This window comes from Drosophila hydei, unplaced genomic scaffold (assembly GCF_003285905.1).
Source record: "Drosophila hydei strain 15085-1641.00,03,60 unplaced genomic scaffold, DhydRS2 tig00000290-arrow-arrow-pilon, whole genome shotgun sequence".
In the NCBI taxonomy this organism is placed as follows: Eukaryota; Metazoa; Arthropoda; class Insecta; order Diptera; family Drosophilidae; genus Drosophila; species Drosophila hydei.
In genome coordinates, this window is record NW_022045704.1 from 940,498 (window position 1) to 966,547 (window position 26,050).

At 44.0% G+C, this 26,050-nt stretch overlaps 2 protein-coding genes across 5 annotated transcripts in view; one reads left to right on the top strand and one right to left on the bottom strand.

Annotated features, from left to right (window-relative positions):
* Positions 1 to 15,239: 15,239 nt before the first annotated feature.
* Positions 15,240 to 16,132, bottom strand: LOC111605581 (GILT-like protein 3). Its single transcript, XM_023324185.2, has 3 exons — positions 15,851 to 16,132; positions 15,486 to 15,794; positions 15,240 to 15,397 (listed from the first exon to the last, which is right to left on the bottom strand). Exons 1-3 carry the CDS (start codon positions 16,130 to 16,132, stop codon positions 15,293 to 15,295), a joined length of 696 nt encoding a protein of 231 aa, XP_023179953.2. The 3' UTR covers positions 15,240 to 15,292.
* A 6,789-nt stretch (positions 16,133 to 22,921) lies between these two features.
* Positions 22,922 to 26,050, top strand: part of LOC111605570 (extracellular serine/threonine protein CG31145) — a 59,223-nt gene continuing 56,094 nt past the window's right edge. For all 4 annotated transcript variants that reach the window (XM_023324148.2, XM_023324150.2, XM_023324151.2 and 1 more), the window contains exons 1-2: positions 22,922 to 22,998; positions 24,293 to 24,494. The gene's annotated coding sequence lies outside the window, so the exon portion shown is untranslated. The remainder of the gene's footprint in view (positions 22,999 to 24,292; positions 24,495 to 26,050) is intronic.

The window sequence follows — 26,050 nt, forward strand, 5'->3', positions numbered from 1 at the left end:
GCAGAGGCAGCAAAGGCAAAGGCAAAGGCAGCGTTAAAATGCAAAATCTGCGTACACTAACTAGGCTCGTCGAGCCATTGTTACCGACAATGAGGATGCTGTTTTTAGTTGTTTTATAAGCTACCTGAGAACATGTGAAACCTGAAGTATTTGTCTAGTACTGAGCTAAGCCATAGTGGAGTAGCGCTGCCATGGCCAGGCCAGGCCAAGCCAACTAGTCTTCTTCTATATGTAGCCAGTAGTTGGTAACTATAAACAATGGCGAGCTGCAGGCAGATAACAATATACCGCCCTCTGCAAAAGGATTTAACGAGACGTGCTGACGTGGCCGAGAACAACAGCTCTGATGAGTGGTGATGGAGCCAGCAGGAGTGCAACAACTAAACGCTACAGCAGCTAAGGAATTTAGACCAACAAAGCCAACGGGAGGCACACAGACAGTCAGGCTGGTTGGCGGGCTGCTTGGCTGGCAAATGAACAGGCAACGCAGGTCGTCGCTTGCTACCGCTACACAGCCCAGGAAGTGTAGCATCAGCGACAGTATCCTGTAGTGTCCTTTTGGCGCACTTTGCTTGACGTTTAGCTGGCCCAAGTGCTGCCTCACAGCGTCCCGCGCTCGCCGCAGCGCGTTGCCCTGCAGCAGCACGTGCTGCTCACTTGAAAGCGTTGCCTACCTACATTACTTATTATGATTATTATTATTTAATGCAACAACGGCATAGACACAGGACAACACTATAGCTGGTGCAGCAACAGTTTCCCAGCATAAGTACATCCAGTGTTGAGCACGTGACAGCCCGCTCACGACACCTAATGTCTGGTAATGTGCGCTGAGGCCTAGATTGTGTGGGTTCGCTTGGCTCACTAAATAAAATATTTCAAATTTCTCTGCCCGTTCACGAAGTGAAGAGAAGTGAAGAGAGTAGATTAATTTTGTTCAATGTGCGTCTTACTGAAAAGATTTGAAATTAAAAAAAAAAAAGAATCAGCTTTCAACAAATATTCATGTGTCAATTCTTGCGAAGCAAATCGGAAATCATTTTGAGCTTCATGTGTATAATTATAGTAGATTTTATACATATACTTTGATACGAAAGTACAAAGAGAAAGTACTTAGTGTTGGTTTCCACTATAGATTGAACAAAAACTATATATATCCAGGTATACTAAGCTTGTCGCCAATGAGAAAAGGCTTCATTTGCCTCCGTAAGTCTACCAAAAATTTGTGGATAAATTGCCACACAGACATACTTTTAGATCATAGAGTCCACCCACTGGAACGCAGCAAATCTGAAAATATTAATATTAACATGAATTAACATAACAGAGTATTATGCACTCGGACCCAATCCACTCTTACTTCTGTTCGAATGCCAATTTAATGGCGCACAGAGAGATAGAAATGCGAGAATGGTGCGTGCATAGCTATTTTATTTAACTCTCACGTTATGGTCACGTTGGCATCTGCTCTTTGATAGTGGCTTAGTCTCTCACTGGGCTTCGTTTTGTGGCATGTTGTCCATGGCACGTCGTCGTTCGCATTGTTTTGTGCCCTTTGTTTGGTTCACCTAGGCGGCTGCTCTTGTGGCCACTGGCCTGGCGTGTCCCCTTCTTGGCTTGTTATTCTTTTGTTGCATGCACTTTTCGCAGTATTTCGTAATATTTGCTAAGTATGCTTTTGAAATTGTGGTCTTCCACCATTATGTCATTCATTCAAGTCGAGCGACAACAACATGGACAACAAAAGCGCAGGCAGCACAATAACCAAGTTGATGACCGAATCGTAGAGTTCTACTTCTGGCACAACTACCAGTTATAGTTGTAGTTGTAGTTGTTATCGTTGTTGCTGTTGCTCTTGTTGCTGTTGTTGCTGTTGTTGCTGATGTCGTTAGACTCGTTATTGAAAGAGATAAAGAGCGGTTACTTAGGCGCACGCCAGTTTTATTATTGTTGTGGATGCTGCTGCAGCAGCTCCTCTTATTTGTAGTTGCCGTCTCAGTGTAATAATGCAACATAAATATTACTAATTTCATGAAATTTATTTAACTGTAGTTAAATTTAGTGCAGTTAGACACTGCAGTATTCTGTGCACACATTGCGCATACGGCATGTTGGCCAGGCCCAGCCCACAGCCCGAGGCGTGCTGACAGGCAGCATGTGCAGACAGGCCGGACAAGCAGCCAGTGTGAGACCAAGACAAAGTCCGCTCCAACTGCCTGGCTGCTGGCAAATTTGTACTTGGTTACTCCTGAATTTAAGCGAATGTGCTGCTAGAGTTGGCATTGAGGCTGTGGCAGGGGCAGGGGCAGGGGCAGGGGCAGGGGCAGAGGCTGGGCGTTCTATTGCATGTCGGGCGAACGTCCACAGCCGTTGGCCTGACGTTGTTTAAACGCACAGCATTTAGGCTTAAATTGCGGTCGCTTTGGCGTATTCCCATGAATTTCACTCTCCATCCATCTCCACTGCTGCTCTGGCGGCGTGCGTGTGCTGTTGGTGGGCGTGTCATTAGACAGCGACGGAGCTAAAAGAGATAAATGGCGACAGCGACAGTAGTTGAACTTTTTGCTTTGTAAGTTGTTTATGCAATTCAAATGAGTCGCAAGGAGAAGGGGAAGATCCGGATAATACATTTTATTTGCAATCTTAACCCTAATTTAGTTTGCGAGACTCCACTGGCTTGACAGAGAAAGCAACTGTCGTCTCAATGGAATGAAAATGCACAGCAGCAGCGGCAAAAAGCGCATATATATATGTATGTATGTATGTATATACCAACAAACAAACACATATACAAATAGACGGTTTTTGGTACGCAATGCGGCAGTGCCGCAATTTTCATTTGCTCAAAGAAATGCAAGAAGCAGAGGCCAAAAGACTGTAGAAGACGAAGCCAAAGTAGCGAGCAGAAGAGCCCTTGTACAACATTGAGCCAAAGGCCAATGAAAATGACTAATTTAGAGTTTAATTAAAATGCGCTAACGATTTGGCGCGCAAAACAGCAAATGAAACAACATCAGCAGCAACAGCAGCAGTGGCAATGCGAGTCCTGAGTTACATTATAAGCTTGGCTGTCGCTCAAGAAAATAGCTGGCGAATAAATAAGTCGCCCAAGCATTAAACACAATGAAAATACAATGAAATAAGAGCTCAATTCTAAAGAGCTAATGCAATCCTTTCAAACAGATATATATATGTATATATATATATATATATCGTAAGTAATTGCAAGTGCAATCTTGTTGATAAGCGAGCTTAAAGATACTTAAAGCTGGGCACTGCTATATGAAATATAAATGAATTGGTAAAGAATTCATTAGCCACGTTGCTAGGCAACGCGATTGATGAAATAATTGCTGAAAGTGTTATTGCAAAGCATATGGCAGCCAGGCAACGCATAAATCCTTCAAGCCAAAAACGCCTTAGGTCGGCAGCCTTCAATTATGACTTCAAATGAGAAATTAAGCGATGTTAAATTGACAGCACATTAAACTCTCTGGCCGACCAACAACAATTTTAATACACTCGAAAATCTATTTCGGGCAGCATAACAAGCCACATCAACAGCAGCATCAGGCGCAGTTGTTGTTGCTTAGTGCCCGTCAGTTGGCGTTATTAATTGCCAGGCATTCATAATTGTGGTTGCCATTATAATTGTCATTATGTGCAATACATAGATAGATAGTTGTCCCTGTCAAAGTGTCGCTCGCTGTCTTAGCGCCGCAGCGGCCATGCGGTTGTGCGCTGTCTTCCCTGTATTGTCTGCTGTGCCTGTCTCTGTGTGTGTGTGTGTGTCGCTGTGGCAATGTAATTGACTGTGAATAATAACCGCTATAATAATTTTCAGCCACAACACCAAGGATAGCAGTACCGGGCCCGAAAAGCGAGCGACGACGACAATGTTGTTGATGATGTTGGCGACGCGGAGACATAAAGCTGCGACGTCAGCGATTGGTTGCTTCTCTGACTGCTAGACCCACAAAGCCTAGGCGCAATTTTGCGATTGACAATCCTATTTATAACAACAGAAACAGCCAGCTGGGCCTAAATCGCAGGCCTACATAGACAATATGTATGAAGCCAGTTTATGCTGGCAGCGCAACCCCGTGTAGACCCCGTCCAAGGATCAGGCCCCAGCTTCAGGCAAGTGGCATCACAATCATAAATGACATTGCTCAATTGCATTTGATTAAGTTAATTGTTTTTTGGGTTTATGGCTGGGCGATTAACAATGAAGCCAACATTTGACGCGAAGTCAACTGCTGCTCCTACTGCTGCCGTTGTCATTAAGGTGGCTAATAGAGGCTGTGGGTGTGGACGTGTGCCAAATGTCAGCAGCGTTGGCATTTCTGTATTGAATTATTGACATAATTTACAAAATCTGTGCCTAATGGGCCATATGAATGGCTGGAGTGGGCAGCTATGCCGGATATACGGCTAAGTGAATGTGCTCTCGTGTGAGCGTGCCTTGCTGTGTGTGTGTGCGTGTGTGTGTGTGTGTGTAACTGCACTGCATGCCAAAGTGGAATTTGTACGAGTTGCAAGCAGCAGTCGAACCACAGGCGGCAACAGGTTTAATTATATTGCCTTCATCTTTATTGAATTATTATGGCTTATTAATGACGCTGCCAAAATTCGATTAGGGCACAAAACGTGCAGTTGCAGAACGCACCTTTGGCTTGGCTTCACTCATTGCCATGGGACTTTGCCGTTGACATGTGCAGCCAGTTCAATCAGACGGCTGTTTAGTTGCAATAAATTAGGTATTTTTCAACAACAACTAGCACAACTAGCAGTGTGTTGGCTATTGGCTGGGTAAAACCAGCAACAGACAACCGCAAGTGCCAATACCACAGGCCAGCACAAACAACAACAATAGATTCAAAGAGACAACAGGACAACAAGGGCACTGTGTACAATGTAAACCATAAAACTAATCTTATTTGACAGATGAATTAATTAAAATCAGTGAAACGCATCTAGGTGACAACACTGCCTGGTGGTGCCTGCTGACTGGTGGCTGCTCTCTAGTCGGCTGCCTGACAACTGGTGACTGCCCAGATCCGCCCAGGGCAATTGCTTGGTTGGCTGTGCATTTGAATTTACCTAGGCCCTGGCTCTAAACAGTAATGGAAATGTAGAGAGAGAGAGAGAGAGAGAGAGTGAGTGAGAGAGGTGGAGAGATGGAGTTGTAGTTGCAGCTGGAACAGTTGCATGTATTTTCAAATTAATTTAACACTGTCAATTTGCTGGCCAGCTTACAACGGCGACAGACAGTCGCCGAGTTGGTCGGGCAGTTGTTATTGCTGCATTTGGTTGGTAAACGTTAACTAATTCCATGGAAATGCTGTTGCTGCTGTTGCTGCTGATGCTGCTGCTGCTGCTATTTGCATTTGCAAAACCACAGCAGCAGCAGCAGCAGCAGCAGCAGCAGCAGGGGCAGAGACGAAGGCGTCATTCCATTCACAGTGGTAGTTCACAGCCCGCAGCCATTGGCGGTGGTGGCGCAGCTCTGAGTGACGGCAACAGCCAGTGACATTTAGCATGATTTAATGACACCGCTGCGGGGGCAGCTATGTGTCCGAATTCGGTGCGGAGCTACTACTGCTCCTGCTGCTGCTGCCGGCTAGCAGCAGCCATTGTAAGATGCAAATCACAAAATGTTATTTGGATTGTGCGACAGTCAAAATAAAAAAATTCTGATGCATCCATTGAAAGCTTTGTCGTGTAGCTCGCATTCACAAAGTGCACTCGCTGGTGTGGGGACAGTGAAATGCTAATGACTTTGTCTTGTTATCGATGTCAAAGTTTGCTCTAATAATCAACTTCAACTACTCCACTCGCAGAAGTTAAACTAATTAAGTGACTTTTGCTTTTGTCAAACAGCAAGCAACAAAAAAGTGGCCACCCGCTGTGGGCCAAATAATTAATGAACTGCAGCAGGACGCTCCACTCTACACCACACCACTGCACAGCACAGCCCACCACTTCAGTGGCAAGGCCACACATGACGCAACCAAGTACTCCGGATACAGCTCCGCCTTTATTAGTCAACAATGCTGACCAGCCAAGCCTCAAGCCCCAAAGCATGCTAGCCGCACGGAAGACCATTTTTGGCCAGTCCTAATTGCTGTTAGAGGGTAACTTTATTCAATTTATAGATACGCACAATACGCTGCCGTGGGTTAGCTACAAACTTCCCATCAGAACTGTCGATAAATTGGGCAGAGACTCTACAAGCTCTGTATATAAATAAATTTGGTTTTGTAGACACCAAAGCGACTTTGCGCTCGACACACTCTCATCACACACACTTCAAGTTATTAGTATAAATTTTGCAATTGTTTCAAATATTTACTGGACAACCCTCGACGTATAGAAGTGACGGAAGGCGTCAGCTAGACAAGCGTTTGAAAACTATTAAACAGCGACCAAAAGTTCACATAATACAGGCGGAAAAGCGGAAAGGCGGGAGCGGAAGGCGCGTGCTGTTGCCTGTCAGGGCTGAGATGGTCCTGGCCAATTGTTGTTGTTGGTGTTGTCGTTGCCGTTGTTGTGGCGTTGGTCTACGGAAAACAAACTATGCAGGCTTTTAAGCATTTGTGTAACATTAATTAAATTTATATTCAAACGGCGAGCGACTTAATTTCTAATTTCCGCCTCAGTTTGTGACCTGAGAGACGGTGAAGTTAAATTAGGTATGAGTGGAGTGCGGTGCGGTGCGGGACGCTGCGACTATCGTTGCGGTTGCCTTGGGCCTGCGGTGGCCCTTTGAGTGACTGGCAGTTTAAGCCACCTTCCTGGGCGTCATTAACTTTAATGCGGCGCTTTATTTCACAGCAAACAAATGTCATAACAACAGGCCTCCAACAGCACACACACTGGCAGCCAGGTCGCTCGCTGCTAGAAGTGGTGCTAGTTGTCGTTGTTATAGTCCCCAAAAGCAGCCATCAGCAAGCAGAACAAGTGCAAAATTTATGCCAGCCATAGTTTCTGTCATAATTGTTGGCACTGTTGGACTTGTATTTTTGTGCTCAGCCTGAAAAGTGTTGACGGCTTTGAAATATGAGGCACAACAACAACAACAACATAATCAGCACCTGCGCCCACTCTTAACTGCAGAAGTGCGTCATTGCGGCACACGTTGACAATATCTGCTGTCGGCTTATTTGCCAGCTCACCTGCCACGTGAATGTGAGCCGAACTTGCCAGTGCCGCCCACACAGACACACACACACACAGTGGGTCTTGCTGTGGCTATGTACTTCGACACAGGCATCCTCTTAGCTCTGTTCAGTTGGTGTTCGCTTGCTAACTTCTTGGCCTGCTTCATTTTATGCTTGTTGAGTTAATAGTTGGCTGCCACCACTCACTCTCTCTCTCTCTCTCCCTCTCTTTTCCGCTCGTCCTCGCACTCATGTTCTTGTAACTGCTGCTGGTGCTGCTGGTAGTGGTAACTGCAAGTGCCGTAATTTGTAATTTCAGGCAAATGAATTTTTGGCTTTTGGGGTTGTTGTACCGGTGTGCCGAGTGCCCTCTGCAGTGTGCCGTGTGCTGGTGTAATCGTTTTGACAGCTTTACTAGCCAACACCAATGGCAGCTAGTAGCCGTAGCCGTAGTGTTCACTGTTCAATTGACAAACGTTGCCTGCCTGTGCTGGCGACTTTATCGCAGCCCCACCCCCAAGCGGACTTTTAAATAAACCATAAAACACGACTATTCACTTCAGTTGCGTTGCGGCGCTGGTAACATTTTTGGAGCTGCGGCTATGTCTCCTCTATTAAAGCGTTTTATCTCGTTTTTATCGCTTCTTTAGTCCGGGCTCTGGCCGCGTTTCCCAATGAGCCGCATGGCTGGCTACCGCACTGCTCCACTGCTCCACTGCTCCACTACTTCATTGCCGCTGCCCTAGCCTCTGTCCTCGCCTTTGCCGGGTTATTACTAGTGTCAGTCATCCTCAATTTCATAGCGTTTGTTCCTGTGCTTGTCTGTTTGTGTTGTTGTTTTTTGGTTGCTTCTCGGATTTTTATGTGCTCCTGGCCTTTTAGGCCAGTCCACTTCAGTCCAGTCAGCCGGCGCTGACTGGTCACATAAAATGAATGGTAAAGTAAAATTGTCAGCGCTGTCAATTGGCCAAAAATAGCCAGAGCCTGGCACAAAACACGCCCTGGGACAGATGGCCAAAAACAGATACGGATACAGATACAGGTACAGCTACAAATACACTGAGTGCAAAGCCGAGTGCTGTCTATAATTATCATTAATTTTACAGCTTTGGCTTTCGGCAAGGCTTAGACTGTTTTTAAGTGCAAATCTAATGTAGATACGCTAGCAGCAACTACTGCTGCTTTCTCTCAGCCTTATTAACCCAATTCTGTCAGGACTCTGTTTTTGACAACACTAAGCAGAGGATGAGTAATCCAAGCTCAGTCCCTGATCAATAGTGAAAATTATTGATCATTTTCTAACTCACAATTATGGTAAATGGAAGACTTAAAGCGATTTCAAATCGGAATCAGAGTCAGAATTATTTAATGACATTTGTTGAGATTTGGTACCACAGTGCAGCGACTTGGACTGCATCTCATCGTAAAAGTTTTAAGTGTTTGCCAGACATTTTCTCGTTAGTTGCGAGCGGGCTTCCAAGTTATTTGGACATTGTCCATGTTCTGCTCATTGGCAGCCGGCTACACACCCACTGTCCACTCTCGTGGGCGTGTAGCTGCTTCAAAATTCTCGTTAAAATCAAAAAAAGAAGAAGAAAAAAGAAAAAAAAAATTAACTAAAAACTTTGTGCAAACAACTCAGAAGCGACATTTGTTTAAGCTGCTGTCATTGGTGTTGTGGTTGGTGTCGTTGTCGACTACCTTGTTGTTGTTGTTGTTGTATTTGTTCCTTCTTGTTTGTTGTGAGCTGTGGCCAGCCTAATTTTCAAATTAAACTTTAAGTAGCCGCCCACTTACCACTCAGCAAATTGACCACTTCCTCCCACCGCCGCGCCTCATGCGGCTTAGCTTAGGGGCGAAGCCTTTAAGTTGTTGAAGCGTCTGCTTAGGGCAGAGGATCTGGGTTTGAAGTGTCAGCGGGTCGCCAAAGCCATTCAATAAATACCACAATATTCCATCTTGTAGTCTCTTTCCCATATAAATTGCCTCACCATTGACATTGTCATGCTCGAGTCGAGTCGAATCGACTCGAGTTGAGTATTTTCATTTTATTTGCAATACTTATATACTTTCCATTTTGTTTCGCTTCATCTTTTTTCTATTTCTTTTACGACTATGACAAATAAAATGTGCATGATTTTATGATCTGTTGATATTCCATTACAATTTTGTAAATATTTTGCTGCTGTTGCTGCTGGCGCTGTTTCTGAGCTTTGGCTACTGTTGCCACATAGCTCTTACAATAGACTTACAAATACACATATAGCTGGTACAATTTAAAAAGGATGTTTGGCTCACAATGGCAGTCTAAGTTCAATGGATGTATGGCACATACACATATCCTTTATGCGCCTGTCTCTCCCTCTCGCTCTCTCTCTCTCTGCGTGTGTGTATGCAGATGCAGACTCTAGTCTGGCAAATGGCGTCTGATTGCTTTTACTGCCTGCCCGCCTGCCTAGCCAGCCAGAGAACATCGAAATATTTTTGAATTTTGAGCTTTTTTTGCTTTGCTTTTTATCCAATATGCATGATGATGCTTATAAAATATATTGCTCATGAATATACATGTATGCATGAATGGAGGAAATATGTGTGAGTGTATGCGTGTGTGTGTGTGTGTGTACTTTAGATTATTGCATATTATAAGCTTTACAGCTTTACACACAAGAGACAAATAGAGAGAGAGAGAGGCTAGCACTGAAGACAATGCGTCGAGTGCGCTTAAATTTTTAACAAGCAAAATTGCTAAGCAAATTTTTGGTTGAATTTTTATTTGAACACAAATAGCAACAGCAACTTGCATAAATGATTTATTGCCACATAGACGAGGCCCCATTTTGGCTGCTGTTGTGGTTTTTGCTGTTGGCATTGCCATTGCTGGCACTTCAGCTGCCATTTCTAGTTAAGCATCAAAATTTGCGCCGTGACCAAATACAGGCCCAGGACAAATTCGTATAACGGGCAGCAACAGTGCCAGCAGCAGCAGCAGCAGCAGCAGCTACCACCAATGCCATCGCTCGAGAGCAAACAGAAAGCAGAGCACTCGAGACTGCGACCCAGCCAGGCCCAGCCAGAGCCCAGGCACACGCTCGTAAAATTTTATATCCAATTTTACGATTTCTGACGCAAAAAGTGAAACTAACCATTTCGACATTAGACATGAACACATCTCGGCCATGGGTCGCCGCTGGGCCGTCAGCAATGCTGACAGCAGAGACGGCTGAGAGCAGGACGGCGCTTCTATTGGACTTGCTCGGGCGTCAACGAGCGAACAAATGTCAAGGATGCTGTGCATATTTTTTTTCGTCACATTTTTCCGTTTCTTTTTTTTTTGCCTTGCTTTGTTTTTCGATTTTGGTGATGACAGCCAGAGCGACATTAAATGCCCCGCTTCAGTTGTGTTTGTGCCTCTGCGGGGAAGCCAAGTGCCTCGTCTGCCTGACCATTGCCAGCTGGCCATTGGCATTCGCCTCATATTGATGGTCATGGCGCCACGGCCCGGAAAAAGTTGCCCCTAACAACAGCAACACCAACAGCACTGTTCAAGCGAGAGCTGCTTGGTAAGTTTCCAAGACCAAGCAGTGGGACGAGCGCTTGCTGCTTGCCATCGCAGCAGCCCTCGCTACATGGTTTGTGTCCTTTGACTGACCGCCGTCGTAGAATGTTGTCCCTGCGGCTGTGTTGACTCAACATAGTCACAAGTCCCCCTTGCTTTGCCTGGAGACACTCTCCCCTGCCGCTCCGTTCTCGCATGTATTTGGCAAATCAATGGCTGGCCGGGTGTCATTAAACGTTTGATCGTTTAATGCCCCCACAGCTGCCCGTGAAGTCCCCTTGCAAGCGTCAGCAGCAGCAGCGGCAGCTGCTCCTGGTGAAGTATGTGCTGTGGACATTTCTGCTGCTGTTGCTGTTGCCTTTGCGACTCCTCTCGTTGCTGTTTATCGTTTCGCACTTCCGTTGGTCAACTTCCTGCAGCGATTGGCACAGCAACGACAAGGGGCCAAAATCAATTGGAAATTAATTTCATGCTTTGATTACCGGTTGTGTCGCACGTTTTATGACCTTGAATACGACACATTTGTGTCGTCACCAACGTCCTCTCGTCCTGTTCTCTGTTGCTTGTGTCCTCCGGTTGCCCTGTTGTGGCCTCGTGGCTGTGTCCATTTCCTCACTAAATTAGCCAGGCAATGGCATGAATTGAAACGAATCGACCAGCCATACACTCGCATAGCTACGGGCAGCAACCCTCCGATACATTTGTCGTCTTGGCTCTGTTGCTTCAATTTATCAAACACTACGGCTCATTCGTTCTCGCCGCCTGTCAGGTGGAGCTCTGGTGCGTAGCTCCAAATTGGGCCACTGAGCGGCCACAGCTACGGCTACGTGTGCACCACGTTAATTGAAATGTTTATATGACTTTTTATGGGCTGCCAAAAAGGCTCATTACATTTACGAGATTTCAATGCGCCATTTTCGCCGCATTCGCTGCGCTGATTAAAGCAATTCGCACCAATAACTCGCAGCAGCTAAGTCCTTATGTATATATATGTATATATATGTATGTATGTCGACTATTGTAGTACTTTATATGTAAAAATATTGCAGCAAATCAAGTTTGTCCGAGTTCAGCCGAAAGGACTGTCCCGCTGCGTCTTTCACCTTTTTGCATCCTTTGTGTCAGCAAAAGTTTTCTGCACGTTTGTGCAAATCCATTCAATATGGCTGCCGTTGCCGTTGCCGTTGCCGTTGCACAGGATACTTCGAGGAGCTACTTCTGCTGCTGCTGCTGCTGCTCCTTTGCTCACCTCGGCAACATTCTTAGACTAGCTGCCTGGGTGCCTGGCTGCCTGGTATCTTGCACCTTGCCCTTTGTTGCCGTCTGTCGGCTCATTCGTTTATTCAATGCTTTTCTTCGATTTTGCAGCACAGTTGGATTTTTGCCTTTTATCGCTGGCAATGTGGTGGGTTGAGCAAACGCATTTGAGGATAACCAAAAGGTGCTTTTATATGCTTAATGGAAAATCTAATTTATGACCTATGGCTTTTCTGTTCGTTGCGTTTTCTTTGCCGTCCGCTGCCGTCGATGCCGCAGACATTTTGTGCTTTAGATTTGTATTTGTCCTTTTTGCAGCTGGAGCTGAAGCAGCACCAGAGCCAGTCTATTCTGAAACAAATGAAGATTAATGCGAATCGAATGTGCTGCCTGTGTAAATGCGGACGTCAAAGTGTGTCCATGTGTGTGTGTGTGTGTGTGTGTGCAAGTCCTTGCTGCTCGCTGCTTGCTGCTTGCTGCTATTCAAAAATTAAACATTCCGAATGCATTTATAATTTAAATGAATAACCCAAGCCCTCATTTTTTGGCATCCTTTCGCTTCACTCTTTACTGGCAAATCAAATTGCTAGCCATTTTTATCCTTCAAATGAACGGAAGTTTTTGGCGCATAAATTTGAATGTTCGGATGGTCCCCAGTCGCTGCCTTCAATGGCCAGCTGGCGATGATTATGATGATGATGATGAGCGACGAGCGACGAGCTTAACGCCCACATAAGGCACGCAATAAATTGGCCCAAAAATTATGTTTCACAAAAGTTGCCGCAAATTGCGCAATTCGGCAAAAAGGGCAAACGGCAGCGGCGGCGGTGGCAGCGGCAGCGACGGCAGCGGTCACCGGAGCTGAGCCAGAGGCAGGTGCGACTGCAATGCTTTTGCAATTGACGTCGATTATCGCCCCGAAAATAGTTAGTTTGTTTGTTCAACATTTTCGGCCCTATTTGGTGTTTTAAACGTTATCGAAAACTAACCCAAAACTCCGCAACTATCGAGCGTGTGTGTGTATAAGCCCTTCTATGTGGGCTGCTATATGTGTGTTTTTGTTGCTGTTGCATTGTGCAGTGCCTGCCAAAAGTTGCCGTTGCAATTGCGCTTTTTGTTAGCCTGCTTTGGCCCTGCCTCCGCCCCGCCCCACTGCCAGTTCAATTGGGAGCAAGCGCAGCAATTAAGTGTAAAAATGTGAAACACATACGCTGTGGCATTTTCGGGCCCTGGTGAAGTTGCCACAAACGTTCATGCCACGCGGCTAGCTGCTGCTGCCGCAGATGCCACGCATGTTCCATGGCCATGTCACCTTCTAAACGAAATGAGCAGCAAATTGGCAGTAAATTTGTTTGCTATTTTTCTTCTCTTGTTCTGCTGATGTTCTGCTGCTGCCTTTAGAAATGCAACAGTTTTTGTTTTTGTGTTTGTTTTTGTTGCATTGCAAACGAGTTTGGTGCTGGCAGTGGCCAAATAGCCCTAGGGGCATGCTTGTGGGCGTTGCCTGGTGTTGCAGTCGTTTAGAGCAACACGCGAGCAACGCAAAAACGCATCTCCGTCTGTGCAATGGATGCGCTGCGCGCCGCTCTCCGCTCCCCGTGCAACTTCCACTTTGCCGCCACTTAAACTTGTCCTGTGCGCAAATTTAATTTTTTCGCTGTTTTTGGGCCAACTGAGATTCGGATTACATGGCATTAAGGGGCGGCTCGGAGGGTGGAGGGCGCCTGCTTGTTGCTGCCATTGCATCAGCATCAATATCTGCATCTGCAGCTGCAACTGCAACGCAGTGCTGGCTGCAATAACTGCCCATAACTCGAAATCAAAGCGCAGCGGGCAGCTGGCAGTCGGCCGTTGGCCGCCGGCCGTCTAGGCACTCTGTCATATAGTTGCTGGGAACACGCCCTCCGCTGACCCCAGCCTCAACTGGCTGTGCCAGTGCTCGACGGTGGTCTCTCTGTGTGGACATCATTTACTGCTGCTGCTGACACGCGCTTGAAACCTGCCCCGCTGGGCATTCCGCTGTTCCGCAGGCAACAAATTGTGTGCGCTGTGAAAACGAGCCAAACGCTTTTGTCGGACAGTCGTTGTCGTCGTCGTCGTCGTCGACGACTATCAAAACTATCAGTGCTTTCAGTAATCTTATCGATTCGGGGCCCATTGTTTAGCAGAGCCAGCTGTACAACATAACTAGACAGAGCAGCGCAGACACAGGGCAGCAGGTCCGAGTGTTCCGTCGCAGTAGTCGACCCATTAATTCGCCTTCATGCCTCGACGAGAAGTGAATTTGCTCACAAATCGACTGGCAAATTATAATGTATGGTCGCCCTTTGTAGCTGCGATATAGCTAGGCAAGCGTATTGAATGGCTGGCCCGAGGTGTTGTTCCAACAGATTGCGAAATACTCTCTGCAGCATCCAAAGGGGCGTCACGAAATCTGATATTTAATAAATAATTCCCTCAACGTCTGCGAAAACACGTTCTGTGTTCAGCTTGTTAGCAGGCCATTTTTTATGGTTTATCTTACTCAGTTTTATAATTTGAACATTGAAATTTAAATTGATTGGTTTAATTATTATTTATTGAAATATTTTTGTCTATTTAAATTTATTAATTTGTTTTATTGTGGTTAGAAATAATTTTAATAATATAATAATTTTATAAATTGTATAATTTATATATATATTTACATATTCTTTATTTAATATTATATATATTTCATTATATTTATACTCATGAATTTCATATGATTTTATTTGTCTCCAATAACACGTTAAAGATTTACCGCCAAGTTTAGACCGTTACTTTATGCTTATATTGCCACATCTATAAATTATAATAAGTGATGCCATGCCAACCAAAATACATCAACATTCACAGCATTTAGCTTTGCGTTAAGTTCTGTTATGCGAACAAAAGCTACTTGCTGTAGAATCGAGTTGGAAATATATGTATAAATACATATAATATAGGTATTTAGTACATACGATATACACGGGAAATATTTCTGTAATGTCTACACTGCGGCTTATGTCTTGGCTTATCACGTGAATTGAGTCAATACAACAACCTTTTCTGGAACAAGAGTTATTTGTTGAACTCCACAGTGAACGATATGTTAACAATTGCGTTAAGTTACTCCTCAGCAAAATGCTCCACAATTAACATTTTTAATTCGTTTACCGTATAACTCCACACTGAACGATCTATTAACAGTTGCGTTAAGTTTACTCCTCAGCGAAATGCTACACACTTAACATTTTAAATTACAATAAAATTGAATCAATTTATGAACTTGAGATTATTACAATATGTTTGTTTAGGCACAAGTGGGTAGCTTAATCTTAAACTTCTGCTGGTACTGGCGGCAAAAGTGACCCTCGAAGTTATAGCGAATACTGCTTTGCTCGTAAGGCTGGAAGTTCTGCAAAAGATATAGTGCGAAAAGAATAGAGAGAGGGATGAAGATTGGAAGTGATAGAAGGACTCAATTGTAACTCATCCGTGCGTACATTGTCAAACACAATGCTGGGCACAAAGGATATGCCGAGTGCCAGAGTTTCCCTGCCATAGGGCAGCAGAATGTCGGCCGTCTGGCGCGTGCGCTTGCACTCCTTGGCTGCTGCGACGTCGAGCTTCAGGTGGGTGGCACAGATATCAATGTTGTTGAAGTAGGAGCGCAACATGCAGTAGATCAGGTCAAAGGCTTGCCGCAGCTCCAGATGCTCCAGAATGCAGGCATGCACTGCATTCAGCTCGCACTCCTCGTCCCCGTGCTGGCAAAACACTTCCAACTTTCCGATATTAGTGTTGTTATAGAACTGTCGGGGGAAAACAATTGAACTTGGCTGATCTTTTCAGAGTCTCTGCCACTTACTGCCGCCTTGCCAAAGGGATATAGCTTCAGGTCTGTGCGGTTCCACCAATCGTTGTCCAGCAGCGCATCGTACAGGCGTCGCCTGATAAAATAAATACTATCCGGGCAGAGCGCCTCGTAGTGCACAGCCAGTGGCAACTTGGGCAGTGACGACGGCGTCGGTGGTGGCGGGGTAGACGGCGATGCGGACGTTATTTCATCTGGCAGCTGTGTTTGGCCAGCCGCAATAGATATGAAGAGCGTCACCAGCAGCGGAGCCAACCATTTCACTTGATAAATCATCGCCAATAATCGTCTCACTGATACCTCTCAGCTTCACTGGCAAAACACAACTGTTGCTGCTGCTCACCCACTCAGCCCGAGAGCTCTCCTTCGACGTGAATAGCTCGCGTGGTCCACAATGCTCATGCTGATGCTATTATCTAAGTACAAATACAAATTTCAGTCAATGTGTGCGCGTGCGTGTGCGAATGTAAGTGGGTGTATTTATATTTATGTATATACATACATATGTGTTTGTGTGTCTCTGAGTATGTGATTAACCCATTAAACAATGAAATGCATTTCAAATGAATATTGTAAAATGTATATCAGAGATAAGGAAAGAACATAACACAAAAAGCGAGAGTTTGTAAACAATATAATATAAAAAAAACAAAGATTATATGTGTATAGCTTTTCAGCAATAAATTAATGTTAATAGATTAACCTAATTCTATATATTTTTAATAATTATCTTGCTCCACTTATACCATTATTGTATAAATTAATTAAAATTATTACATTAATACAAGTAAATGGTAGAAAAAAATAAATAAATAGAAATAAAATTTATAAATATTAATAATATAAAATAAAAAAAAAATAATTAAAAGAAAAGGAAAAATTTATAGAAACAACAAAATCATAATTCACAGAAATAAAAAAAATAAAATTAATATAAATCCAATTTAAAAATCTATTTAAATTGTAATAAATTAAGTTGTTCATTTATGGTAATTAATTAATATATAAATTAACAGAATCATAGAATGAGTAAATTCAAGTTCAATATTCTTTAATTAATTTAAAATTAAATTTTGGGAAAATTATGTAGAATAAATTAATTAAGATTATTAAAATTAAATTAAATACCTTTGTCAAAATTATATTAAAACCATAAATAGAAAAATTAATATTAATTTATTATAATATATGTTATTAGATAGTATATAGTATAGGAATATATAAATTTAATAATTGGGTTAATAGAGTTATAGAATAAACTAATGTAAATAAATATATATTAATTATGTAAATACTCTAAAATAATTACCTTAATCCAAAAAAATCAAACACAAGTTGAAAACGAATCTTGGCTGTATTTGACTTATTTCATTTTTATAAATAAAATGTTCTATTTTTAGACTTTAATTAACCCATAAACTAATATTAAAAAATAAAGATCCGAATAGAATGAAAACTTACTTTGATTAAAAATAAAAATGCAGACGCATAAAAAATCAAGTTTGGCTCATTTAAAAATAAACAAAGTTAGCTTTGAATATAACTATTTGTGAATTTGGCAAGGCGTGTGCGGGTTAAGTCGTTTGGCCCGTTTGACGTCAGCTTTTTTAGGTAACAACTTTGTCCGCGTCCAATTATGTGTGGCATTAGCAATGCATAAACAATGAAGACTTCATGCACAACAAGTTCAGTGCACTGTCATGTCGCACCGGCGCTAATTGACAGACAGCTCCATTTTGGATGCGAAGGCCGGCGTAAAGGCTAACGGTTTGTGCGGCACTAACCGGTTCGGTTAGATTCGATTGGATTGGAGCTGCCCACACGCGATATCGCGATATAAAAGGAGCAACTGTCGCTTGCTTGTCGCTGTCGGCTCGAGTGCCATTGACCAGAGTGCCCGACGACAATTTCAATTTCTAACTAATACACAATGGAGCTTTAATTGCCAGCGAATTCTTCAAATCTTCAAATGGCTGCCAGAAGCATTTATGGTGCGTGTTTCATGGCCAAGGCTGGCGCACAAGAATGCCGCATGGCTAGGCCAGGCCAGGCTAATTGTATTGCAACCAGCAACTGGCAGCTGTCCGCTTCCACCGGGAGACAGCCAACTAGCCAACTAGCCAACTAGTCAACCATGCAGCCCAAGACAACATAGCTGCAAAAAGTGACAGTGTTTTATGACGTGCCTTTGCAGATTTCCGCACATTAATTGGACACTCTGTCCAAGTTCGACATCGGCTCGGACGACGACTGTGAATATGATCTGCTGCAGCGCAGCAATTAACCCAAATTGCATTTGACGGGCAATTGGGCGGCAACTCTGAAAACTCTCTGCACGCCCAGGCTGAGGCTGAGGCACAGGCCCAAGCAGAGCTGCAGGCCAACTCACGAATATCGTTTATCTCTCGCTGGTATTGTCTGTCCCAGTTTCTGTGGCTGTTGCTCACTTTTCTACAGTTTCCAATTCCAATTTGCATTTTGTGCTCTTGTTGCTGCTGCCGCTGCTGCAATTTGCATTTTGTTGCCTTGTGTCGCCTGTCTGCATAGACTTTAAGTGCCGTATTCTTTTCTATACCCTGCACACATGTAGCTGATGACAGGGCTAAGATAACTGGCAGGGCATGAAGTTAGTAAAAAGTAAATTAAAACTTCTAGAAACTAAAACTAGTTTCTCTAGTTCAAAGGGTATTGGCTAGTCGTGCCTTGCGCTACCATTCTAACGTCTTATGGCCAGCGCGGTTCTCATTGCAACATTTTAACCGCTAGCGAGCCGAGGCAACGTCGTGATGTTGTTGTTGCTGTTGTTGTTGTTGATCTTGTTTCGTTGCCAAAATAAAAATAAAAGAAACAGTTAAGTCACGGACATTAACCTTTGTGTTGGAAGTCGAACGCGATCGTGACGACATGCGTGTTAAAGTAACCCAACACTTACACACAGCTTGGGAGGTGTGTGCATCATCGATGACTCTCTCCTACATACTTACACATATTGGCCATTGTACGCTTATTAATTGCCTACACAGAACTGCTCAATTTAGTTGTTCTTTTGTTCAGTTGCATTTGTGCGATGCATAATAAATGGTGTTGCACACAGCAATTGCAGATATATAGTCAGAGCAGCTTGAAAGTCCAGTGATATAAGTCAATAATTACATTAATTTGTGAAGACTCATAATATGTTATGAACAAGCTTAACACAATTTCAACTAAGAGTCGATATATGCCTAGCAAGCAAGGCAGTCACCGAACACACAAGCTAAAGATTCTTTATTAAGGGTGTTCCTTATAGGCTTATAACTTTCAGTTCACAGACAATCCATTTAATAGTGACATTTTGTTATAAGCTGTCGAGCTCATTGCTCTCGCCATGATTATAGGCTTATGGCTATACAGTCATATTTAGACACTAATGTCACACAATTTTCTATCTAACAAAGTCCACTTTATTGATATTAAATGCTCAATTTTTTATTTGATTATAAATGAAACTTGTATAGCTCTAATAAAAACATCCGAACTGCTCACAATAATATTTACTTGGCCTGTTTTGACCGCCTTGCATCTGAAGTGTTAAAGGAAATCTTGAATGGCTTGCATGCGGCGCTTTGTGGGTCATGAGAGACCAGTTTCTCTTGGCTTGGAAGGAAGAAATTGCCTGTTGCGCATATCATTTGGAGCAGCGCCGACTTTCCTATCTCTGCGTGTGCTCGGCTCTGGCTTGCGGCAGAAAGAGAGCTGCTGGAGAGATTCACAAGATTTACGAGGGAACAGCCGTTATACGTGATCGTTATTTGTAAGCTTCATGGGACGCGTCCATTGCACGTTTTGGGCCCGTGCCCGAGCATAAGACTCGAGTAATGTGTCCCGTAGTCTTATGCAAATGATGATAGCTGCGCCGCCTCTTTAAATGCCTAATTTCCGCCGATGTCAATTTCTGATTCTCTAAGGCAGGCGAGCGTGAGTGTCGAGACTTATTAGAGACGCGCTGGCATAACGACGCTGTTGCTTGCCTCATCGCAATATTTCTTGGCTGTTACATGATGACTTGCAGCGGCAAGGCTGGCTGTCTCTCGGCTTTCGGTTAGCGTGCAAGCCGCACATAAAAGCGAGAGTCGGCCATTGACGACTTGTGAATGCGCTGCAATCGAGTTGAATGGGAATGTGAGTAGGGCTGTAGCTGAGAGCGAACTATTCAAGAAACCTTTTTTATTGAGTGTTTACAAATTGATTGTATTGTTTGCGAAGCACAAAGTGTTAGCATAACAATGTGCTCCGTCTTTACAGCGCATTATGTTTGGAGTCTTGCTGCACAGGCAACCGCAACCAGCAGAGCTGCAGCTATGACGCCACAGCTCAAATGCACAATGCATTCATATGAAGCTGTTGGGCGGCTGCTTGGGCGCTGCTTGGGCTCAGCTTGTGCTTTGCTCTGCTCCCTGTCTCAACTCTGACATTCATGTCCAGCTGTCGTTAAAGCTTTCGACAGTTTTTGCAATTCTTCTGTGGCACATTAAAGCATTCGCGTTCCATTTATGCGCGTTGGGCAATTGGCAGAACATCAACTTGAATCTGTTTCTCGTTGCCAGACTGAGAACTGGTTCTCATATCTCGGCTGGTAATGCCGCTTGTAGCCCAGTCCAGCTACGTGGCGCATCACTTTTCTTCATGCCAGTCGTTGCCACTTGTTGGACGTTGCAGCCGCAGTGAAAACAGTTAGTTGCGATGCCAATAACCTGTATTATATGGCTGTGTGTCACGTACCCCACCTTCGTTTTATTATGACAGCGTTTCCAAAAACCAAGCAAGCCCATAAATCGTCTGTGATTGTGCAGATAGTGAGTGCAGTGCGTAGCACAACACCTACTAAACATGAGCTAAGCGTCCCAAACTGGCCAAAATGACGCAAGATAAAACGCCTCTGGCTGTAAGCGTAAGCCACCCACATGGGAGATAGCTGCGGCTTATTTATAATTGCCACATTGCTGCCTCGAAAATAGCAGCTGACTCAAATCGAGAGCACTGAAACCTAATCGGAGCACCGACTGATACTGTCTTTTTGTAGGGCACTGGCGCTCGCTCGTTAGCTGTTGCTAGTGTCTTTAATTGGATTTTGAGAGCGCGCAGCGCTGAGCGGACTAAAGATACAAAAGCGTAGCCTGCTCTACATGCTAGACAAATGAAAGGCTAAACACAAATAACAACTTTTTGTACTCTTTATTTGCATTGCCTAAGACAACTATACTCTATTTTTAGCAAATGATGCTAGTTAGTTGTGCGACGCGACATGTAACGAATGAATCGTATGTCACATGGAAGCAGAAATTATTAAGCATGTCTCTATGCGATATATAGTTAGATATAAGCTATAAACAAAACTGAATATATATAGAGTATATTGGTTTGCTATTCGTACGTCAGTGCATCCTTGTCTTGTATCTAACATACGCCAGCTGGGTCGTAGTAACTTGGAATTTTGATTATATATATAGTCCGGCTTACAACGCCTTATATAAATATAACTACGCATATTGAGGGCGTTGCCAATGTTCCAGTGCAACGATAATCAAACATCGCAGTTGAATTACTTGTGACTCAGTTCCCCGATAAAGCTATAAATTATGTGGTCAACATAGATTGTGTATTAAGTGTAGCTAATAATACACCATATGCGGGTATTACGCTCTCAGTAACGCCCGTAGCAAAGTTCTCACTAGTTTTCATATGCCAAAAAGATTTATATTTATATTTGTGAAAAAATGAGTTTTACCTCAAGTAAAATTGTTGGCCCCAAGAAACGATTAATAATATTTAAATAGCTTCTTCTGTAAGCACTCAACTTGTGGCTAAAGTGAAAGCGAGCGTATTTGGTGTTCGGGCAGCACCTTTTCCCTTGCCATTTGTTTGTCTTTGCCAGCAGTGAGAATAACATGCATGAAGCTTTATCGGGCCGGTAAAAAGCGGAAACGCCAAGCAGAAATTTACGAGCAGTGGCCGGTGGCCGGTGGCTTCTTTCGGCAAGGCTAGCAGCATTGAAGCGTTGAGCAACAAGTGGTCAAGTCAGCGTCAGGTTCTAATCACATTAGCACACTGACCAACAATGGGCTATTAGAACAAACGTTCGCTACCCGGCCATAATTTTGCGGCTGTGCAAATACATTTTATGGCCATTCGAAGCTATTGTTTGGCTCGGGCCGGCTTAAAGGTGTTCACAGGCCACGGCCCACGCCAATGAGCCATTGCGCAAGATTTATTGCGCCTCCGGCCAGGGGAATCTTCGAGCTTCGTACATTTTAAGCTAGCTCGCAGAATACAAATTACTTGAAGCTTCCGTTAGAACTAGCAGCAGCTGCGGTAACAGCGGCAATTGCTTTAAGCCAGCCCTGCCGCAAATGTGGGTCTAGGTCGTGCCTGACGTCGCCCGCGGCTACAGCGCAGCCAAGTGTGTGTAGCGAAGTGTGCAGCCGGCTGAGAAATTCTTTGACGTCCGAATTCGGCTGCCAATTCTCAGTCGGTTAGTGTGACACAAATTTTGGGGTCTACGGTCTGGCGAAAAGCAAATTACAATTTGCTGCCAAGTGACGACTTTTGGGGAATGCGACAGCCAAAATACACGCTGATTGTATATGTTGAGGGGCAGCAATAGAAATAGCAACAGCAAGAGCAATTTTTTTGCCTTCTCTGTTTGGCAGAGTCGCCTTTACGCTCCCTCCGTTGGAAACTCGTTTCCGACTACCTTGGCTTTGTTTTTGTTGATGTTGATCACAATTATTTTCAATTAAATGTGGAGAGCATCCCAAAAGCTTTTTCACAGTCTGTTTACATTTTGTACAAGCTAAACAGCTGTTCAACTGAGAGAGAGAGAGAGAGTGGAGGAAAATGAGAGCGAGCGCCAGCGCACGTGAGAGCGCTGTAAACGAAAAGCTAAGCCCCAGCAAAACTTTCGTCAATTGATTGAGCGGCAGCGCAACAACAACACCAATACACACACGCAAACTACAAATACAAGCACAAAGCAAAGCAAAGCAAAGCAAAGCCCACAAACAAAACTCTGAGGCTCGCTACCGAGTCGCAGTCAGTCGTTATCGGAACTTGCTGCCGCTGTCATGTCCGAGACGTAGACGCGCACGGTTCGTTGGCTGCTGGTGGGTTTTTGTCTGCTTTGGGTCTCTGGTCTGGTCAGGTCTGGCCTGGTCTGGTGTGTGTTGTTTGTGCCTTACCTTACCTCTTTTCGTTTACTGTTCGGTTTACGTACGTGCGCGCTCTCTGTCTCCCGCTGACCTGCTCTCCCTCTCCCACTTTACATCTCCCACGCGCGCTCTCTTGACATCGTACATATAATATATTTTATAGTTGGTTATTTTGTTTGTAGTGTCTACGGAAAATTTACTAAAATAACAAAATGTCATCGTATAATTCTGTGCAGTGCATCTATACTTAAAAGTAATATCAATTTTAATTGCCTCTATTAAGTGGGATTGCTGTGAAAGCAAATGAATTCTATCTACATGCCGAGGCAAACAACGTCTAATCATCAATTTATACAGAGAAATCAAATTTCTTTGCTGTGCACCTCAAGTTCACGGCTTCTGCTTCTGCTGCTGTTGTTATTGTTGCTGTTTGAGTTGTCAAAACAACATTTTTCGTTTGTACTTGCGCAAAGTGAAATTATTCGGCGCAGTGAAATTGTTTATGGAGAAAAAAGGGAAAAAATCAATGTACATATATATCTAGCCATACAATATGGAATTCAGACCTGTGTACTCTGAACGTACACCTTTTGTCTGCCGGTCTTTCGCCGCTTTCAGTTCCGTCCGATTGCTCCTTATCATTGTATCTTATCGTTCGTTGTTGGACATGGTGCTAAGCATGGCTGACTGAGTGAGCATGAATGAATGAATGTACATGCCTGTGGTATGTACATAGGTACGGCTATGTATGTACATATGTCGCCAAGCTGTTGTACAAGCCGCTGTTGTTGTGGCTGTGCTGATTGCCTAGTTGTTCAATTTGTATACACATCAAATTGTCTATCTCCATCGTCAGCGCTTGCTGAACGCTGATAACAACGCAGTTAGCTATTTCGTGAATTTCGTTTAACTTTCCAGAATCTTATCTGCTGTCATGACCCGCCCACGACCTGCCAACGGCCACCTTTCGCATTGTACTAAATTCAAACGGCATTGTACGTTGTGCTCTTCATACAGATAGATAGATCAGTTGTGGGTATTTCGCGTGTCCGCGAATAGACATCCGTTTTCACAGTCGTCGCGCCGTTTAGCAAATCATCTGGCAAAATGTCTTCATTTAGCTGAGATCGTGTGCGAATGTAAAAGTTATAATCGCATGCAAATCGCCACAGAAAACAAACGCAAGTGCATAAATAAATAATAATTGTATATGTATATATATGTGTTTTTAATTGCATTTAATTGAAAGCGGAAATACACACACTTACACAGCTTAATAAATGTACAGATGCACAACAATAAGAGATTGTTGCAATAAAAAAGAAATATTAAGTATAATAACAAATAATATATATATAAATATATATAAATAGCGCCAAAGCGAAATAAGCAAAGCAGAAATCAAGTAATAAGTTGAACGCTATAATCAAAGCTGCAATCCATACCGAGTGGTAAGTTTAATCACTAATTAGCTAATTAACTACTTATTTTGTAACGTAGGAATGCCCCTTGTTGATTTCAGGAAATTAATTCCCACCGCCCACGCACACACAGCGCCATAGAAAAACACGGCTAGAAAATCAATAAAAGTATATATCCGACGACGTATAGCAGCGAGTGCCACCCCCCACGCCCCACCCCCCTAAGCCTGACGACGCTTTTCATTAGCAACAGCTGATTGCACAAGTTTGCTGACAAAGTGACCTCCCACCTTTGATCAATACTCAACTCAGTGTCCCCCCAGGCATCAAGCGTCTAACCTTGGCGCGCCTTGGCTCAGAGGTGCGGCAGACGCTGTGGGCGTGTTGCTGTTGCCGCTGCTGCTGCCGCTGCTGCTGCTGCTGTTTGCTTGGCTTGCTTGGCTGGCTTTGCTCTGGCGCCTTATTAGTCGCTCCCCAGACGACGCGACGCTTGCTTGACACACATGACTTACTTTCGCTGGTGGCCCAATGCAGTCCCTTTTCTTTTTCGTTGGCCACTCGAGTGTTCCGCCCATTTGATGTTCTGCTAGCGGGCTTGAGTGGGCAGCACTTGGCTCTCGAGTGCAGCATTTGCTACTTCATCATGTCAATCAATGTTGCTGGCCCCCTTTGTCTCGGCTTGCCACAGTTCGCTTGTCTAATCAGGCCAACATTTAACAACAAACCCACACCAGAAAAATCAGCATTAATGAGAGCTAAGCTTGTTTTGACAAATGCAGCGCCTGCGCCTCGGCAGCAGAGTCCTGTCTTCTCTCTGTCTTTCGCTCTCGACTGAGTTCTCTCAGACGCCACCACGTGATTTTCACATGCTCAGCTGCCAGCTGCACTTTGACTTTCCTTATTTTGCCCCAGGGCGCAAAAACAAAAAAGCTGACTCAAAGCTTCAGCGGCAAAATGCATCGACTGCGAGCTTCTGTTACTGCATCTCAAGTGGATGCGTCTGCAGCGGACACTTGTTGATGTCATTTTCCCAAGATTTATTTTTAACACAAAACTATCTGCTGATATAGCAGACATATTTCAATGCACATAAATACAGAGCAGCTGTAAATCACTGTGCCAAATCGACGCTAATTTTAGCATACAAGTTTGCTTACCTGCGGCCACTTGATTTTAGCCAGGTGCACTTTCACTCAGCTCGCTCGCATTCTAAAGTGAAAGGAGCTACTTACACATAGGTAAGCTGATGCTGCGTGTGCTTTCTAAACGACGATGGCCACTTACTCTTGTGCTAACAACAAAGCAGTTGGCAACGAGAGTGCCACTCACAGAGCACACGCAGGAAGCGAAGATTTTATCGCGTATCTTTTACGACTACACAGCGCCCACACCACGCACAGCCTCAGACTGACCGCTAACATTCTATTTCAATTAGTGTAACTGACCTATGCCATTTGCTGAGGCCTCAACATTAATCAGCACGTTTTCAGCACATTGTTCTGTGCATTGGCCTTTTGTTTATGCCCACAAAAACTGGCCGAACATACGGCCTGTCCATGGCAGCAGCAGCACCAGGCAGTAAACAA